General features: G+C 35.1%; 1 protein-coding gene across 1 annotated transcript in view; it reads left to right on the forward strand.

Annotated features, from left to right (window-relative positions):
• Positions 1 to 21,879, forward strand: part of LOC129234876 (protein qui-1-like) — a 108,105-nt gene that overhangs the window by 61,404 nt on the left and 24,822 nt on the right. The window contains exons 14-16 of the mRNA XM_054868750.1: positions 2,546 to 2,663; positions 17,244 to 17,504; positions 21,175 to 21,298. Of these exons, the coding sequence (XP_054724725.1) occupies positions 2,546 to 2,663; positions 17,244 to 17,504; positions 21,175 to 21,298 (503 nt within the window). The remainder of the gene's footprint in view (positions 1 to 2,545; positions 2,664 to 17,243; positions 17,505 to 21,174; positions 21,299 to 21,879) is intronic.

Consider the following 21,879-nt stretch of genomic DNA (forward strand, 5'->3'; position numbering starts at 1 on the left):
AACATAATGTAAGCATAAAAAAGTATTAGATTTACCTAAAGAAATCCTTTTTGTGCAGAAAAACATTTTTATTGTATGCTAAAATGTAGATGTTTCTAATAGCAGTGTTCGACCTTTTGTACAAATGAAAAAATACTACGCCCGATTAAAACTACGAGTTTCACTCAGTAAACCTTTAATTTTTTATTCGCGCGAATACGATATAAAGCATTAAAAGTATTATCAACTTCATTAGCAAGAAATTATTTTCTACTCCTCTGCTTTCTGCTGAAAAAAAAAATACATTTTGTCTACGTTCGAAAAATTACACTTAAGAACGGACTCAGTTCAACTGGTTTTGGTTTTGAATTTTAAGTGTTCGATTAAAAGAGAAACATCTGAGGGCATTTAAGCCGTAACGGTCAAAGCAACCTTCTATGTGAAATAGTTCAATATTCAAAGATAAAAACACTTATTTTCAATCAAATTTATTACTTCTCTAGAATGTTTGTTTCAATCGCTACGTGAGATCTTCGTCATTCTTTAATCAAATTCCATGCTTTGCGAATAATTTTAAATCGTATCATGCTGGTTAATGACAAAACACAGATGCATGATTTTATTATTATTATTTTTTTTTTTTTTTTGGCAAAAAGCTTTTTTGCTGTTTTTTACTACGCATTCCTTCAATGAATAGCTTTCGAAAAGGAAGGCGCAATTGCTAGGTTTGTTGGGGTGTCGGGCTGTTAGTCAGAATGGCGCCAATTCGAATACGTGCCAATAAATATCTCTTTAATGTTTCTTTTTTTCCCGTCAGATGCTGACATGTGCAGGACTGTATTTGCCACAAACTGTTTTTTCACATGCACAATTATTGCTTTTTCACGAGTCACCACTCAGCCAAACTTTTAATGACATTTATGTTTGCATTGAAAATGTGTACGATTAAAAGGGGAGCTATGATCAAATTATCACAACGTTGTATTTAACGAGGTTTTGTTACTGATGTCTTTAAATTACATGCCTTCTCTTCTGCGCTTACTTTTTTTTCGGTTCTTCTTCATAATGTTCTTCCTTTGAAATTCTTAAAGAGCGAAATGCCTTATGAAACGATTTGAAGTACAGTGCGGAGTTCCGCACGGGTCAACTAGTAAATAACATAAAAGAACTTTTATGGGTTATTTCATATGCTTTCAGTGCATAAATAAATCTTATGAGTAAAAAAATGCAATGATATAAGTTAACAGCATTATTTTTCGTATTTTAATCATGAAATCCGGGAAAAAATCTATAATAAAACTTTGTGACCACAGCGCCCCCTGAAGATATTATCCGATCTTCATCAAATTTTGCACTTTTGCTAACTATCACCAAAGACAACTTTTGGCAACTATTACTAGTTGATCGGAAAAACTTTTTATTTTTCGCCCCACCCTAATGTCCACCCCTACATGCGCATTGTTTTTCCTCAGGATGATGGCATCTTCCAGCAGGACAATGCGAGGTGCCATACAGCTGCCAGTGTACGTGCGTGGTTCGAAGAGCACCAGGATGAGTTTACCGTCCTCCCATGGCCAGCAAACTCACCTGACTTAAACCCAATCGAGCATCTGTGGGACCATCTCGATCGAGTTGTTCGCGCCATGGATACTCAACCGCGTAATCTAGCGCAGCTGGCCACGGCATTAGAGTCGGCATGGCTCAACATCCCAGAGAACACATTCAGGGACCTAAGTGACTCTCTTCCTGCATGTCTCGCAGCAGTCCGCTCTGCGAAAGGTGGTTATTCTGGCTTTTGACAGATGGTCACATTAATGTGATTACAACAATATTACTACTACATGTCATTTTTTTGAAAGGACAGTATGTTCCAATCTTATTTTTTGCACGGTTTCGAATAATTTTGAACTCAAATATCTTCTTGAATTTTGGTCGCAAATATTTCAAACTTATTATGTTGGTATTATTTTTTAATAGAGATTATTTCCCCAACTCAAAGCCGGATCTTCTCGGAGGGGGGGGGGGGGGGGCAATCTGGAGTTTTTACCCTTACGGCAACTTTAGGGGAGCGTGTAAAGCGATATAGGTCACAAAGCGCTGCATTTCATATCTCGGTTAATATTGGTCGTGCTATTGGAAGTTGTTTTTTCATGCTTTGATTTCCTTTAATGCAATGTAGGAGACTTTGGACCATACAAAAAGTTAGATTTTGCCTTCTTTCACTTTTTATGCTTCGCTTCTAACACTTCATGTCTGAACTCTTCATCTGATTTTTACCATTTTTTTTCAATTGGAAGTTTGCATCTAGGACTGACTGTTGAGAAAATAGAGGTTTAAACGGGAGTCTGTATATATGTCCTCCACCCAGAAACGTCTAAATTTATAATAAATCGTAATGATATTTAAGAACGAGGGTTCTGTCAACAGGAGCAAAATAGTTTTTAACTGTAGATCATTACACGTCGTCATAAAACCAAAATTTGTTTTAAGATTATTGTAAGAAATTGCAAATGCCCTGGTTAGAATTATTTTATTCATTTATTTATTTATTTTTTTAATTTTATAGATTCTAGATTGGGAAACAGAACTTCTTTCTGCTGTGACGAAGCAAGCTGTTGATATTCTAAGTCAAGACCCCACGCAGCTTGCGACAGAACTTCTCAACTGGCTGAAGCCTTTTGCAGGTAACCATTTCTATATTCCATGCTGTTAACAAGGATGGATTCTTTTTCCATCCTAGCTATAGCTAAACCCTTTCGCTACCATCGAGAATAATTTATCATGCGAGAACTCCAAGTGACCCTAATGCATAATATGAGAGCATGTCCCATTTGGTATTTGTTAGTTGACATCTTTTTGTATATCCCTCTTCGTGGGGATACATGCATAGTAAAGTTATTCCAAAAGATAACCCTCTTTTTACATATTTTCATCCCGTTCTGTAGTTTTATCATTTACTCAAAACTCACAGCCTTTCAAGCCGGCCGTCAGTTTCAAAATACCTAATTCGAGCACCGATAACATTAATATCACAGAAAAAAAAATTAAAAGAAAAAAGACATTGCAATGCAGTAATTGCGCTACTAACATGATTATACATGAACATTACGATATAAATACAAACCAACCAGAGGTATTTCACGCTTTGATATAGAAAGAAAAAACTCTTTGACGTTTGTTGGAGGAATGAAATTCATTTTGAAGGAGTGAAATAGCCATAACATTGATCAATGCCACAAAGAAACTAACTTTCTAAGAATGAGATGGAATATGGAAGATAGAAAAAAGAAGTGTGCAAGTAAGATTTTTTAAGCATTAGGATATTTGACATTTTGAATTTTAAAAAAATTAAAAAACACTCAAATATAATATTTAAGTTCAAATTGTTTTTTTTTCCCTCCACCCTCTTCTAAAGTTTATTCAAGATTTTTTCTATATCTACAGATACAAAACGTGAAATTACGCAGGACTGAAAGGAGTATTTTCAATTCTAAGGGCGTTAAAAGTATTTCGGACTCAATTATTTAATTTCGTTAAAAAAAACTTTGAAAGCCTTAAAAGAAATTACAGAAATCAATATACTTGAGCTGTTAGAAAAATAACCGACATTTGGTTTGGATGAATAGAAACAAACTGGAAAGCTTATACAGTTGTAACCCTAACTCCCCACAATTATCTCACTGATGCTGCCATTATTTTAAGTACTCCGAAAAAGCCTGTTTCAGAAAGGAGTTTAGCTCGGATATCAAAATTTCAGTGTTCCAGAAAATTACGTTTGGAAGGCGGAAATTCAAAATCCCAGCCATTCTTAATTGCAGTGCAAATTTTTGGGTGATTTTTTGCCTTTATCCTTCCAATCTCTTGGGACTGCTGTGGCCCTCTCCTCTCTATATTTATTATTTAGCCTCCGTTGTGATTAACATGAACACAGCACAGCTAGTAGTACAGTAAAATTAGGCCAAAAAATGGCCAAACCCAAACATACAAAAAAAAAATGTTGGAACCTGTTGCAAATTACTTCTTACCCTTCCAGCAAAAAGGGATAAAAAGACCCAGCACTTTGCGCGTCGATTTTTGGGGGAAAGGGGGGGGGGGACGAAATAATCCTCTTTTTAAATAAAAATAATTTCTAGTACTTGAAAAAAAAACTCAAATCTCACAGAAACCACACTTTATAATAGTAAAATAAAAAACTCTCACAGAAAAAAATTCCGATTAACTGGAGTGCACAGACGGGGGGGGGGAGGGTTTGTGGCGCAAATTGCGTTATTGGAGTTTTTAAGGCAGTTTTTTCAAGGGGTATTTCTTTCTTTTTTGAGGGCTTTTATTCTGGATGGGTACTCCGTCACACTTAAGGGATGCACCATCGCTTGGGGGGGGGGAGACCCTGAAGTTGCATTCTATAACCAACGATTGCAGTGAAGTTCACGAAAAAATTTTACTGATTTTAAACTTTTCCGAAGTACAGAATGCCACACAATGACACAGTTATCCTTCTGGCTAATGTCAGAAGGAAAATTCTAAAAGATCTAAGTGAGCGCAGTAACCTATTTATTTGTGATTGAAGTTATTAAACTGTTTAGAGCGTTGGAGTGATATATAAAACAAAATCCCTTTGCAGCATAAAGAGAAAAAAAAAAGGTCCGAATTGACTGAAGTTTCCCTCCTTCTTCTTAATTAATTTACTTCAACTTTTCTACAATCTTTTGCCATCACTGTAAAGGGGGATAAACCGAAATTGACAATAGTGAGACGGGCAATGCTGCAATTCTGCGCCTTCTGAGTCGGTGGGGGTTCTCATTTGCAAACACCAAGCTGCCTCATTTTTACGCAGCTGGTTATGTGAACTATGCTAAATATATGCACATATACTTGCAACACTATCTGAAACTTTTGAGTACATTATACGATACAAAAAAATTTGATCACATCAAACATTAGCTAAAACATCAGCTATCCAACAATCCAACGCAGTGACAAATTTAGGTGGTCCAGAACCTGTAGTGATTCAACGACAGAAGAAGTCTTGAGAGCAATGAGTAACAGTAGAATGCTAAATACTGCTCTTCCCTCTCTACGGGTATTGACTCAAGTTGGTGTTGCTCGCCGTTACTGGTCGGTCGCCGATAATAAGGTGAGTTGTGCTGAGGCCTTTAACGTTGGGGTAGTAACATCAAAGGATATTGAAGGCAAACAATTTAGTGGCATTTCTTTTAAAGGACTTGTTATTATTTTTTATTATGCAGTTATGTCTCTAGCTTCTGTTAGTAGTTACTATCTGTAAAGATGTGTAAGCGCAAACCATTTTTCACACCGAATGGTATGAACAGCAAAGATGCAATAAAAAATTGCTAAAAACTTCTAGTACGAGTTATGCGCTGATCCTCCATCAGTATTCGATGAATTTGGTTTCAGAAGGAAAGAAGTCCTGCATCGTTAAAATGTTATTATCTGAAGCAAAAGATTCATCCACCATCACAGAACAAACAGCTGGTGTCATATATGTAATAGATGGAAGATGCCTGCTCGATCATATTTTTTGGTAATGATCTGCAAGCTTCAAGGAAATATGCCAGCAATTCAGTGTATATGTCACTTGTAAGTATGGGAAAATGTCATTTTTGATGGGTACAAAGAAGGAGAAAGCACCACTGAAATATCTGCGTCTTATTGCAACAGCCAAGCCTTCTGCTCTAGAAGACTTTCTGCCGCTCAAATCTTGTGCTTGCTCTGAGGGGGTCATTGGATATAGTGAGTGTTTGAAAAGTCTAAAAGTGAACTGAAGTGCGCAACTATATGCACAACTGTGCTAGACATAGCTGCAACAATAACGATTTTGCTGAGAATCTAGATTTCAAAAAAAAGATCTTGATAAAGAAAGTTTTTTGTTACAAGCTTAGGAGAAAAGAAATTGAAAGCAAAATTTGAAGGAAAAAAGCATTTGAAAGCAAAAAAACAGTTCAGCGTAATTTTTCTGACCATTTAAACAAATGTGCCGGGAAGGGGTCATCTTTTAGTATATAAGTTCGTTTTGGGAGGTGAACTACCGTTCTTATGGGGTGGACAGTCCTGATTTAATGCATTTTAGATTTGCATGTGATAATACTTCTACTTGAAATGAAAAGGGGGGGGGGGGGGGAATTGAGCTATTATTTTACCTGGCGGAGGGGGGGATTCTGTAGCTTTGGGAGGAGGTGCACCATCGCACTTGGAGGATGGAAACACTTGATTTCTAACTTAAACTTTGCATAAAATATTTCCATATGAAATGTATGAAGGGAGGTTCGGGGATACTGCTTCGTTTTACGACTATAAGGGGCTCTGTAGCATTGGTAGGATATATTCACCCCTCTTGGGGGGCAAACACCTTTAATTTTATGCTTTTAAATTTAGTATAACATAATATTCTCACTTTAAACTTACTCTACAAATTCCGGAAAAATACCCAAAACAGCAATTTTTAGATGTCCCCCCATTCCGAAACCCGACGAACAATGCTGTGGGACTTTTTACCTGTTCTTATTGTGAGGGTAATAAACAATTTGCACCAGGTTTAGCTTTTTTTTTTTTTTTGGAGCAATCACGATTGCTTATTGCTTTTATTTGACTTTTGATGTGCTATCATTTAGGGCTCGACCGATGGCATTTTTTGGACGATGGGCCGATGCCGATTGTTGACCGATTGTTCAAAGATGGCCGATTGTTTTTCTCCAAATGGCCGATTGCCGATGGCCGATGGCCGGTGCCGTTGGCCGATGGCAAAAAAAAATCTAACACAAATAAATTGATAAAATTGTCAGGGATTTAAAGGATCATTAATTGGTTCATTTCACTTTACTTCCTTTCTACGAATAAGGAATTGTAATTACAAAAAAAAATCAGATTTCGACCTAAATTTCTATTTTACGATCACCCCCACAACCACCAAATTCAACTTCACAAGTTTTTTCGGCACATCTGTACATTCATATATATCTACCTAAGAACATATAGATGACCGAAATATCCATTTTGAACGCCTCCTTAGTTAATTATCACAAATTCTCTTGTGATGTCTTCATGCGCGTAAACTTGCGTCACTCAAAAACGTTAAGAAATAGTAAGTTGAAAACTCATACGTACGTAGTATGATCTAAAAGTTCAAGGACAAATTGTATAAAACCTTACCCTGAATAGTTCACATTACCGAAATACATCTATTTACAAAATAGTCACCTTGAACGGTTATGCACTTCTGCCAACGTTCGTATAACTTTTAGAAGGACTCCTGGAACAGATTTAACCTCCTTCTTGCGCTGCTGCTTTAACTTCATCGTGGGGAAGAAGGCGACTTTTATGTTGAAGATGCATGGTTCGATTAGTCAACACTCTGATATGACAAACAAATAACATAACGTTTCGTCAGACTAAGCTCCGTGTGACTTTTACCTGTTCCCAGCAAATAAAAAACATTTGCATGGACGCCGCTTTCTTCCGTCAGGAGAAGATAAAGCTGCATCACAGAAGGTAGCGAAAAATGGCTTCCAGGACTGTTTCCAAAAGTTATATGAACACAGGCAGAAGTACATAGTCCCTCAAGGTGACCTTTTGAAGGTGGATGTGCTTCAGTAATGTGAAATATTCTGGGTAAGGTTTTATACAGTTTGTCCCCCGAACTTTTGGATCGTACTACGTACAATCTGTATAGGGTGTAGTTATGCTTCTCTTTTTTTGACTGCTATATGATGGAAGACAAAGAACAACAGCAAAAAAAAAAAAAAAAAAAAAAACTATGACCAACTTCCCCCCAAACAACTCTAATTTGAATTCTGAAACTTTGAATTCAAATTATGTTTTTCGCAATCACGAGTTGCAACAACCATTCAAAACGTCTTTAATCAATTTCTTACATTAATGCTCTAAATTCTTTCTAAACAATAGATAAAGCTTGAAAAAAAAAATCTCTAATTTTATGAATGGTGTTAGTTTTAAACAACTCAGAAGTACGTACAACTAGAGTTTAATTTCAGAAATTGAAGGAATGGGAAGAGGGGCACGCAAGTGTTCTTCGAAATACAAAAAATAGTAGTAAAAAATAGAGTTCAAAATAATCATAAACATTGAGCAGAAAAACCCTTTTAAAACTTGCACCCGAGTTTGTTTTAACGTGCAGTGGCGGTTTTAAAATATAGCAAATATTGCGATTGCGCGAGAGGCCCCATAACCGTAGGGGCACCGTAGGAGTTACAAAAATGTGTATGATAAAAATTTTTACAACTTCTTTGATAGAGAAATAGGGCCCCAAAATGTATTTCGACGGGCCTCAAACTTGTAGCTCCGCCGAAGCGATACAGAAAAGACTGCATTACTGTAATTCATATTACAAGTATCGAAACATTAAAAATTAACGTCGGTTCAACGGGAATCTAGCAAAATGAAACAAAACCGGTTTCGCCATCTCATATTTATTTCCATAGTCTCAAATTCGGCAATATATCACCAAATGATCGTCAGTCTGAGACGCTATACTAGTTTTGCATTGAAATAAGTAATTAATAGCCACAAAAAATGAGTAAATAGGCTTTTTAGAACACCCGATCGAAAACAAAAAGGGAAGTGCACAACTTGAATGTACGCACACCCCACATGCGAAAATTTAGCCTTCTACAGCTTACCATTTTTGAGTTACGGCTTATGAGAGATACATACGTACATCCAGCCGCAAGAAACAACGCAATTATTAACTTGTTTAGTAGCTGAATGCAGTATTAAAAACTGTTTCAGGGGTGACTAAAATAGAAATTCATACTGAAATTTAAGTAAACAATTTTATATAAAAACAATAACTCCCTTTACTTTGTATTAAAAAGTAAAACAACGAAGGTCCTTTTTTTTTCGAAAACATCGGCCAATTCCATCGGCTTTTCGATGTTTTTTAAGGCCGATGGGCCAATGTTTTCTGCAAGTTAGCATCGGCAGCCGATACCGATGCCGATGGCTAAATTGTTGAACCATCGGCGCCGATGCATCGGTCGAGTCCTGTTGATTTATCGATAGTTCATCAACTATATATGGCGCGTTTTCGACCGGAGGCACCGGTTGACCTGAAGTGATCCTGTGACTGCACGCTGTCCGCCCTCTATCTCGAAAACGGTTCACCGAGTAAAAAAAAAATTTTAACAAAATTTGTAGAGAATTTTGTATTCTACAATATTGATAACAAATACAAATAGCAAAAAACCCATAGGAAATGAGATATTTACAAAAAAAAAGCGCGAAAAAACGATTTTTGTGACCTTTGACCTTGAAATTTAATAGTTGCGTACACTCTACCATATGTAGGTTTTGAGACAACTTTTAGGGTGTTAATATACAAGTATTTACAGACTTACAGCTGGGTATCTCGAATTTCGAGATTCTTACCTAATTTAAGCTTAAATGACTGGACTATATAGCGAAAGCCATATCCAGGTTGCGTCAATAGCCTACACTTATACGCATACATACACGCACGTACAAACAAACAGATACACACGCATATATACACCTACAAACATACACAAACACACACACGCATACATACAGACACCTACACATACACACACGCCTACACACAACTATACCCACATACTCATGCCTGCACACAGACACAAACACATATACCTATACACACATCCACCTCCCCCCCCCCACACACAAACACTCATACACACAACTACCCACACACTCATACCTGCACAGACACAAACACACACGCCTACATACACACACACACACACACTCGTGATTACGAAAAACATAATTTGAATTCCAAATGTCAAAAACCTATACACACATCCACCTCCCCCCCCACACACAAACACTCATACACACAACTACCCACACACTCATACCTGCACAGACACAAACACACACGCCTACATACACACACACACACACACTCGTGATTACGAAAAACATAATTTGAATTCCAAATGTCAAAATTAAAATTAATTTTTAATTTTTTTTTTTTTTTTTTTTTTTTGGATGTTTGGGTCCGACCCCTATTTTTACTATACTTTTGCTCTTGAGGCATTTTTATTGAGGTGAAGAAAGGGAAGGCTCCTGAATGAGGTATGGCGCCATCTCTCGAATTAAAAAGGAAACTAAACCTTTTTATTTGTTCAGCCGGTTCAACCCGATTGCTTTGCGAATTGGCGATTTTGAAAACATTATGAATGTGTTTAAACAAAAAATTTCATGTTAGCTATAATTAGAGTTTGTTCAGTTGCTTTTTATGTTTCCTTGTTCAAAATCGTCAAATAAATGCATTCTGAAACAGTTTTGCAGTTCTGTGCTCCTTCAAGTAAAAAGCAACTGAAAAATTTATATCACTGAATTTCCATCTGCAGTACTACCCCGCATTATCCGGCATGCCGCAAAATTCGGGGCTCACCAGATTTTCAATAGCATTTGCCTGGTCCTTTCCGGCATGCCAGAAAAATCGAGGTTAGGAAAAAAATTTAATACTATGAAAAATATACGTTCAGCTTAAAAAATAATGAAAGTTCTATACGTATCATATTAGTATTAATAAACAGTTTAATATTGTAAGAATAATAACTAACAATGTTATTTTCACACGAAAAATATTATTCAATAAGTAATCTTTATACATAAAGGGCTAATCTCTGTCCGGATGTCCGGGGTAAACTTCATAACTACTTGAGGGATTTTAACCATTTTTTCACCATAGATAGCTACATTATCAAGGAACAACTTAAACTATTATTTATTGCTAAAAAACTTAATTTAAGAAGGTCGTGATCGAAAACAGTAAATGTCGTGTAATTTCCACATCAAATGATTAAAGATTAAACCCATTTTTTAGAAAATTCGTTGCCTAACAACAGCAATATTAAAAGTAATCATAATGTAAATTTTGAAACAAGGCCTCTCTGGAGCAAGCATGACATTGCTTTCTTAGGAATTGTATCCTCATCTTTATACATAAAGGGCTAATCTCCGACCGGATGTCCGGGGTAACTTCAAAACTACTGGACGAATTTTAGCCATTTTTTCACCATAGATACATTATGAGGGAGCAACTTAGGCTGTAATTTATTCCTTAAAAACTTAGTTGTAAAAAGTTATGGTGGAAAACAGTAAATTTCATATCATCTCCCCATTAAATAATTAAATTCGCAACTCCAATAAATTATAGGGGGCGCAGTAGCCACTGTCTAATGGCGGATGAAAAAAGGTGAAACAAACAAATGCCATAACTTATAACTTGCTTTGACGTTTAGTCAATGACAGTATTTTTTCATCTTATTTGTGCGAAGCTTTCTTTTTTATTCTTCTGAAATTACATTACATCACAAACTGCTTGAAGCCGGAAATTTACCCCAAAGAAAACTCGTGGAATGGAATGTTTTACCCTTTTCTTTAGTATTGGTAATCACCGCAAGGTAGCGTATTCGAGCTTTGAAGTTGCGAATATAAAACCCATTGTTACAAAAATTCGTTGCCTAACAACAGCAATAATAAAAGTAATCATAATGAAATTTTTGAATCAAGGCTTCTCCGGAGCAGACATGAGTTTAAAGTCGTTTAAACATTTGGAAACTATACTTTTTGCATCCTTAAAGAAACATAATAGAGAGCTTTTTTTTTTCTTTTGAGGGTGTACTATTTAATTAAAGCGCACGGTTTTTTCAGTAATCTTTGTTTTTGTTAGTTCATATTTTGGAAATTCTTCAAATTTTTATATGCTTAAATTCGTGCTTTCGTTTCTAAATGAATATTCGTTCGTTCTTTATACTTATTGCTATTTTACTTTAATGGGTAAGGAAGAAGCTCGGTTTTTAATCACGTCAAAGTGATATGTTTTGAGTTCTTTCAGTTAAAACAGAAAACGAAAGGAAGTAGCGATTGTTTCTTACATTTATTTCTGACCCAGGCAACGCCGGGTATTTTTGCTAGTAATTTTATAAAAATGAAATCCTAACTGAGCAAACATTTAAGCAGTAAGTTACCGCTCCTAAGCCAGTGCTAAGGAATTTACCATAGCTGTGCAAAAAATAAAAATTAAACTTACCTCTCTAAAAGAAACCAAAAATAATTTATTTAAAAAAATTATGAATGAATCGCAGGTTTGGTTTTTTGATTGGAACTGAATGGGGAAATTTACTTTTCTTTTAATGCAAAATAAACCTGAAATTATCCACATTCGAAATTCCCGGCATGCTGGTCAACCTCGCTTTTTTCCTGCATAACGGATAATGCTGGGTAATACGGTATCAATTAGTGAAAGTAGCATCTTCATTATCACTCACCACAATGGGGTCGTTTCCAAAATTTTAAAAGTATTTTTTTTCTGAAAGAGCATGCTTAAAAATATAGGAGCTGACCATTTTTTAAATAATTTGTTCAAGTTTAATATTTTTAAAAAAATACTAAAAACGGTGCGCTTTCATTGTTTACGTTTCTGTCATGCGACATCACAATTGATAAAATGTCATTCAGTGTTGCTATTCACGGAGAAAAATATTTAAATCACATATTTACTCACTTGTATTGGCAACGATCTGATGCGCCAAAGAGCATCATTTGTGACGACATCAAGACCACGCCTTGTTTGCAAAATCGGACATTTTAAAAAATTAATTAAAAAAATAACTGTTGGGAAAATGAAAGTATTTTCTGGGTCCATGTTATTTTTTTTACTCATTCTACCAATTTCACTGACTAAAAGTACTATTTTTGACTGAAGGAAACAACCCTATTGCATACTTCGATAGTTTTCATGTCATGGTCACCTTGAAGAATGATTGGATTTGTCAAATTTTTAAGAGTATGAATCAAAACGAACAACTCAAAAAGCGTATTTTATTTTTTAGAAAATGTTCAGGTTCAGTTTAAGTTATTTGAAGAAGAAAATATAATTGGGTGGTTTCCATGGAGGGCGGGGGCATGGCACAGACTGTACCATAGAAATTTTTTTAAAGAGTCTCTTTCTCTTTTTAGAGGGACTTCTCTTTCTGAGTATTAAAAGACGGGGTGCGCCATCGCTCTTAAGTGGATTTGTACCCTTTTATTATTGCGCATATTCAGTTGCAATTAAATTTCAAGCAAGCTAAACTTGAAGATGTTTGAAAATACTGATGAAATTCCAACAGCGAAGGACCTTTTTTTTTATTTTACGAATCTTTTTAGCACTATCAAAGCTAAAAGTAAAAACTGATACTTTTCTCCGAAGACTACAACATCAAAAGAGAATTGAAAAGACTGTGTATTTACGACTGAATAAGTTAATATTAATAAGAATCTGTGAGATGGATTGTTGTGGTGATGAGAGAGTAGAGATGACGTATCGCAGTTTGCGGTCAACCGCTTTTAGATACATAATTAAGCGCCAGGTGGCCCCTCTATAAAAGTTGATAAAGTAATACAATACAAGTCTATTTCACGAGAACTGACAGTGAAGTTAAGGAGTCAAGGCACATCGCGATGCCGTTGTCGCTGCTTGGCTTTGTTATGACAGGAAACAGCGCAACTTTGAATGACGCTATTTGGAAGCATAAAAACTTCCATACATTTTCGGTTTATCTCTAAATTCAAAAAAAAAATCAATACTCTTAAAATACATCTGATACCCACTGAAAAAAAGTGAGTCATTTCCTGTAACTTTCATGATTGTCTGCAAGCTTTGGCTGAAACTCAAGCAAGTTTTAGAGAAACAGAAAAATTAATGAATAAACTAACTAACCAGCGTTTAATACAAGCAAAATCACCCATTCTCGTAACATTATTAGCTTTTTTGTTACATTGGCACCACTCGGCATCTAAGCACAAAATGACTCTGTTAACAACCCGCTTGACCTTGGAGGAGTTCGTTTATGTTTTGTTTGGACGCATTGGCTTGCCCCATTTTCATTTTAACAAATGGAACTTGTTAAATATTGGCCCATCGGAAATAATCTGAGCACCAGACTATAGTGCGTTACATCATGCACTGTAAGATTTCCATAGAACAACGTTTTCCAGCTACTGGTCATGAACCTGCAGCTTTATTAACAGCCCGCGAAAATTGTAAATGTTTTAGTATCCTTTTAAAGTTATTTTGAATTCTCAACAGCTTTTCACGAGTGTAAATACATAAACGACATTATACACAGGACGTATTAACTAAACACCCCAAGTTAATATATTTAAACATTTTATTCATTCGCCATTCAGCAATAGGGAAGTTGCAACCTATTAAATGTTCATATTTTAGCTATTGGGGTATTGTTAATTGACCCTCAAAACGAAAAAATTCACCATCGCCGAATTTTAAAACACCGTGATTGATTTTTAATGAATTTTTTAAAATCTACGCTCACAAGTGCGCTCTTCTGAAACGTCACGAGCTTACATCACAAGGCACTAATGGGCAGACTTTCGTCGAAGATCCCTTGTTTTCGCTAGGGACATTTTGAGAGCGCTGATATTTTTATTTTTTAGAAATTCAATAAACCTTTTGAACACACTATGGAGGTCGGATTCGTTAAAGCACAGTCTAAATAATCTTCCTCAAGTAACATCAATGATGATATTCGAATACTTCCGAGAGGATGAGAGGTTTAATGTTCCAGAAACGCGAGGAGTTAAATGCGAGGAGATAAGCCTTTTACGTTTGTCTTCGAAGTCGAATGCACGTCCTTCGGTTTCTCCCCTATCGGAAGAGCGCGTGACGTCACTTCCTATGCCATTTGACGTCACAAGCGCTTGAACTTTAAAAATTAATTTTAAAAAACTACTTATCGTATCGCAAAAATTTTTTTCACCTATGATGTTCATACATGTTACTCTATCATATAAAAATAAAAATTGAAAAATCGAAAACGTCCCTATTTTTTCACTGAACTACACAGCTGCACCGCTACCAGGGCCGTATCCAGAGGGGGGGCCTGACGGGCCCGGCCCCCCCCCCCCCCCGAAACCCGAAATGTTTTGTACCGTAAAGCAGAAGAAGATTTTTTTTAATTCCTAATGTCAGAAAAGGAGAATAACAAAGTTTTTTTAATTCTTAATTTTGCTACTATTCAAGATTTATAATATTTTGAAGAAATACAGAAAAAGCAATTCTATTTCTCATTAGTCACAAGGCACACTTGAAATTTAGACCTTTAATTAGGACTTCCTGCTCTCTTTCCCGATTCAATTCATGACAGTCCAGGGTCAAGGCAGGCCCCTTGTCAGTTTGGTAGACTTTTCAAGTCTACCGAACTGACTTCTGTGCACTTCCTCCTCCAGGGGTGTGCACAGAAATTTTGGGGCTGTCACAAAGGCGCTTTTTTTGGGGGGGGGCCCTCCCATATTGTTTACCTATATTTTCAACCCTAGATTTAAAGATATTGGGCCCCATTTAAGCTCGGGACCGGACCAACAGGTGTCCCTTCTCCCCTCTGTACACGACCCTGCCCTCCTCCTCCTAAAACTCTTATAAAACTTACACTGTACTGATTTCGAGCCGGGGACTCCTCAAAGGCTGAGCACCTAGTTTCCGATTAGGCGAGTATCTTGTTACCAAGATGTTTCACTATCATGGAAGTTCTTTTGTTATTGCTTGTTTTATTTTTTTTTCTTACTTCTACTGCATACTGTTAATACCTTAAGTATGAGGAAAAAAATAACACTTACTCTATTCTTTTTCATTTTCTGCACTACTTGTGATTGAAAAAAAAAGTTTGTTTCGAGAAATATTTCATTGCATTTATTAACTTAAAACGGGTGTATCTTACAAAGTTATAAGAGCTTCAAATAATTTCAACTGTTCGAGAGTATTTGAAAATTATTCAAGTTTTTGAAATTCCTTGAAAAGTTCTTCAATTTTGCATCATATCAAGAAAATAAAGTATGAATTGTCCAAATGACCAGAATATTACTTTTCCGTTCTTATTTTCTGCATGTCTACACTATTTCTTTTAAACTATTTTGTGCAATTTTCATACTGTAGGGCATTTAATGAAAAAAAGTGGGGGTAGGGGGAGTGATCAAAAACTAACTCCACTAAAAGCCGATATGAGCAGATGACGATATGAGCAGTTGACGGGGTAATTCTTTTTTCTCCTCTCTCGTTTTTCCTCTCTGTCCATTAATTTCCATGATTTGTCGAGCAAGCAATTTTTATTTTGTTTGATCTTGATTGGCAAAAGAATGTATAACTTTTTAAAAACTTTGTTTGCCTATTTTTTTTTTTTTTTTTTCATATTTTTGTTGTTTCAATTACCTAATATCAGGCCTCAAAATACAGTTTTTTTTTTTTTTTCAAAAATTTCTCGGGGAGAGAAACCCCCGGATTCCCTGAAATTATGGATGTTCTATATCCGACTTAAAGGGACACTCTCCTGTTATCCTTACCACTACAAGGTAAATAAGAAAAATAATAAGAAATTAAAACAAAATAACAAAATTCAAACAGTGGAATCATTAAAAATCGAGACAAAAAGGGTTCTATATTAACATTTTCATGCGTTTGGTGTGTCTATATATACTATATGTGTGTGTGTTAGGGCAATGTGCTAATCCGGACCCCTCCCGAAAAAAATTTCTGGATACGGCCTTGACCGCTACTACATTTGAAACAGGTCGAATATCTCTCTGCTATCTTTTTACAAAATCCATGCCTCTGTTATAATGCTACTACTGATCTTTTCCCCTTTATCATTGCTATCACTATAATAATTATTATTATTTCATTATTAATGCTGTTTAATTATTTTTTACTATTGTTGTTATTATTATTTATTATTATATCCCTATTTTTATCTTCATATGCTTAAAAACTTTTTTAATGCATGCCCCTTTATATATTTATTTTTTTAATTTTACTTATCGACTTTAATAGAATAAACCAAAAAGCTATATATGTGTCGTTCATTGTAAAAGTACTGTTACTCTATATTTTTTTTATAAATGTGAAGTATTTACTAAATGTTATCACATTTAGTTATAGTTTTCAAAGAAAAGCGAAGCAACTCACTTTTCTAATGATAAATATCTGACAAATAGTTGCTCTGTACTTGTTTTTTTTTTTTTTTTCCTAAGGATAAATTTGCAAAGGGCGTTTTTTTTTTTTTTTTTTTTTTTCAATGACAAGGAGGACATTCTTTTTTACACAATGAGCCATACATATATGATACGGAGCATTCATTCATCACTTCGTAAAAATATATGTTTGTTTATTGACATTTTGAAGGTTTTCTTTAATCTTTATATGTAATTATAATACATGTCCTGAATTCTTTTCGATTCTATAGAATTCCCAGGTGCCTCTTGTATCAAGAACTTGATTACTAACGCCCTGAAGTTGTGCAACAAGTGTACGCAACCTCGCCTGGTGCCGACGAATTCTTGGCTCACTCTCAGTCTTCCTCCTCAGGTGACGGCCATGACGGTGCCTCACACCATCCTCAGCATGGTTACCACACCAGACAGCCAGTATGTAGCTTGCGCGTCTGACCTCAAAGAAATCAATTTGTTCCACTTGCCTTCCAAGAACCACGTTCGAACGTTCAAAGGTGGGAGTTTTTTGTTTTTTTTTTTTTTTTTGGTTCTATTCTTTCTTTAATTATTTTGTTATTACGACCCTAAATAGCAGTGACTCAAATGTATGTGAAAGTTGCGTGACGGTCACAAGTCACCACTGTAAAGTTACCAACTGGTTACACAACTAACGAGTATCAGTGCTGGGCTATGTCGCGAAGTGACGATGTAGTGACGTCTTCAAAATGTCGCAAGGTGACTGGTCACGAATGAAAACTACTGTGAAAATCCGATGGCGCTTTACACGTATGTGTTGTGCAGTGTCCATAGTACACCCTTCCTTGGAGTCAATTTGCAATTGTCAATTTTGAGAGCACAATGAGCACGTAAAACATGCCTTATGCCTAGGAAAATATTCTCCCTTGTGTGTTTCCCAAGACGTGTGTGTTGTCACTCGATTAATGCATGATGAGGAGTACAAGGAATCAGAAATTCGTCTACAAATGAGTAATATCTATGACAAAACTTGTAACAGCAACATTCGATAATGTTCCTTGGACATTGAAGCGGGACATTCATGGTGTGAGCCGGTAGGGAAGGGAGAATGTGGCGATCAATGATCATGTTCCAGCAAGTATATTGAGCTGTTCTAGAAAATTGATGATTCCAAAAATATGTGTTCAGTGATTCATTTCCAGAAATTTTACGGTAAGCTCTCCATACCATTGTGAGTGAAATACTCCTATACTCTACGAGACTTGTTGTCCGACCATTATGTCCCGGATTTGGCTCTTTCGAATGTCCATCTCTTTGCTCCCATGAAAATCTGACTAAGATGTTATAACTTTGACTCAGACAACAAGCTGCAGACCAGTGTAGAGATTTGTCTGTAAGACCAAGCTGCTGCCTTCTGTGACAAGTAAAGTAGGTACCACGATGCGACAAATGTCTCGATTGCGTCAAGATTATGAAACGCCTAAGCTGCTTCCGAAGATGAATCCAATAGGTGAATCAAAAATGCGGTAACAAGCTGAGCACAAAGATCGGTTTTTGGGTGGCAGACATAAACTGACGTCACGCAAGTTTTCTGGAAGTTTCACGGATCGGATGAGGCGCCAGCACGAGTCTGGACTTCATGAAGCATACTATTCTCAGGCCCGACAACTTCCAACCATCAAGACGCCCCATTTGGTGCTGTCGTAGCAGCAACTCTCGTTGAAAGGATATAATTATATCTCCTTCTGCTTGCAGTACTAGTATAATGTCACTGTGACTTTGTAGAGAAGTAGCTGGATGGTGCGTCTTAATATTCCAAACAAATCAGTTTTCATTTTCACTCTGATTTAGTACATTTTGCAACCTATGGGACCTTGAAAAATAATAATAATAATAAAGAAAGAAAGTCCTTGTATTATTGTGGAAACTTTTTTTTTAAATGCATGTTTTTGATTTTAAAAAAATAGAAAAATACCAACTGAACTGTGTATTTATTTACTTAATGGTAGTTAAGAACAAAAAACATGTAAATAAATATTGAATTTATTCCTTGTCTTTAGTTTTAAGTTAGGCGATGCGTGCAGAACACTTTTTAAAAAAGGGAGGAATAAAGATCTCTGAAAAATAACTAGCTTGACAGAAAAAAAAATCGAGATTTTGATTGCGAAACTAAATTTTACCGATAAAAAATAGTTCCTTTACTTCAGTTGTAATTTTTATGCCTCATTTTGCATGCATACGCAAACGGTACAAACATAGTTGTCAGAATACCGTGAATTGTCGATATAACTTCCTTCCAGTGGGGAGGTTTTACACTTTGTGGTAGCTCTTAAAGAATCACAAGTAAAAAAGATTAGTATATAATTTAAATAAAAAAAATTAATGGTGTAAAAAGTTGCGAAACAGTATAAGCTAGCGAAAAATGCCAACTTGGAAACATTCTTACGGCAAAATAAAATAGAACTCTTTTTTTTGTAAAACGTGTGTCAAGCGGGAAGGTTTAACCCTTTTTTAACGCTCTTGAGTATCACATGTAAAACGATTAATATATAACTAAAACAAAAAAATATTAGTGTAAAAAGTTGCGAAACTGTATAAGATAGTAAATTATGACAACTTAGAAACATTTTTATGGCAAAAAAAATAGAACTAATTTTTATTTATTTATTTATTTATTTATTTATTATTTTTTTTTACTTTTTTTTTTTTTTTTTTTTTGTAAAACGTAGGTTCACTTCCCCAATTCCCTCTACGTTGTATTATTAGTGTTTCATTTTTGAACATCGTTTCATCGTACTATTAGTTACAGTATACTAAATATCGGACATGCAGATAAATAACTTTGTAAATATATTGGAATGCTATTGATATAACAAAGGTACCATGCTTTGAATCTATTCATACATGTAAATGTAATTCCCGTAATACATTCGGGGAGTCAGAGAAAAGCGAAGCAAATTTTACCCGTCCGTTAAAGGATAAAGGGAAAAAAAGTTGAAATTCGCATTAATGTCTACTTAACTTCAATATTGCTTTTGAAAATCAATCACTTATTAAATATCAAATGAAATATTTCTTTATAGTGTCCTTTAAAATAAAGATTAGGAAATTTATTCTGATTGAATGGTAATTTTTCCTTTTTATTACTTTCGGAGTGCAATTTAAGAGATATTCATTCCAACGAAAAATCGAAAGGAAATCAAACCTTAAACTCGAAAACACCAAAAACAAATTTCCAATTTAATTTGTTTTCTTTCTTTACTTGAATTATCTGGCCAGAAATCTAATTGGAAATGTACTTTCGCTCGACTAAATCTGAAACTGGTTTTTAATTAATCTTTCTGTTTCTTTAAACTCCGTGAAGTGAATTGAATATCTTTGCTTTTTTTCCCCCTTCTATCCTATTGAAGCGTTGCGTAAAATAAGCATTTTCAATTGTTTTCGAGTTTCTGTAAATTGAGAGCTTTCTTCGAAAAATAAATAAAAGAGAAGATTCCACGCAAAATTAATTTTAAAAATGCTCTTTTCCAATGCAAATGATGGTTAATAGACAGTAGTAAATTTTTCCTACAAACCTGTTTAAAAGTGAGTTTAGTGAGTTCTTTTTTAAATCAATTCGGAATATTTTATTTCGCTAAGGATTTAAAAGTATTTATAAATCTTTAACTAGCAAAGTTTTATAATAAATTAGTTTTAATTTTCAATAAGTGAGAGTTTGATTTTCTCAGCAATTTCAACTTCAATTACAGTTTTGGCGTGCAGTATAAATATAATTGGGCATTGCAAATTGTATTTTAAAGATTTATCTCATTATTTATTTATTCAGAAATCAAGCATCGAAATAAAATCGAAAGAACTGATTGTTCACCGCAAAATGGAATTTATTTACATTTTTTAAATGTAATTCAAGCCCGACACAGCAGCGCGGCGCAAGGGGAGGGAAATTTACCCAGAACTTTTTATTTCATGTTTATTGCCAAGCTCAGGATGGTAATTTATATGCATCTAAAAGTTGTTGACTAAACTTCTCTACAGGGATAAATTCTTGAATAGAATCAGAGGTCTTGTCATTAGAGCTAACTCTATTTATTCAAGCTCCTAGGAACAATCTTTTTTTTTTTTTTTTTGTGTTTACTTTAACTAAACGCTTTTCTAGATGAACGACAACCTTCAAAACTTTTTTCCCTAACATTAGTTTTTCTTCATTAGGTCACAAAGATACTATTACTTGTCTTCACGTGACTGCGTCTGGCCAATGGCTGATAAGTGGATCTGAAGACACCGACGTGATCGTCTGGCAACTGGACACCGGTCAGATTAAGCATCGAATGAGGTAATAAGTGATAACAAATATTTTGCTTTTAAATTGCAAGCTAAAATACATTTTAAATTGCATTCTATCATTTTTCTGGGGGAAAACAAACATCAATATCTCTATTTGTTACATGCGCGGACAAAATCATTTGGCAATTTTTACATTTTATCTTTTTTTTTTCATTAAAAAGCTGATAAAAAAACTATGCAATTCGAACTCTATTTAAAGTCGATTCTATCAGTAAAAAAAACACTGAATAGTTGCGTAAAACGCAAGGCTTGCATGGGTTTTTTATTTTCTTCTTTATACAAATATGATGAATTCAGGAAAAATTATTAACTTTGACAAAATTGCATATTTTAAGAGGTGCTGAAACCGTTCTGACCGTTTTAGGATAGAATCAGACTACCCGTCGCTCTAAGCACTCTTTTGGGGCATTTTAACTTAAAACAGAATGCATCGAATCGAACGGAATTTTTTACACACATAGATCCCGATAGAAACTGATGCTAGTTAGTTTTGGCAAAAATTGTTTAATAAGGGGTAGCTTAGTTGATTTATTTTATCGTTAATGTGCCTAATATGCCTTAATAAGTAAT

Source organism: Uloborus diversus, chromosome 1 (genome assembly GCF_026930045.1).
Source record: "Uloborus diversus isolate 005 chromosome 1, Udiv.v.3.1, whole genome shotgun sequence".
Lineage (NCBI taxonomy): Eukaryota > Metazoa > Arthropoda > Arachnida > Araneae > Uloboridae > Uloborus > Uloborus diversus.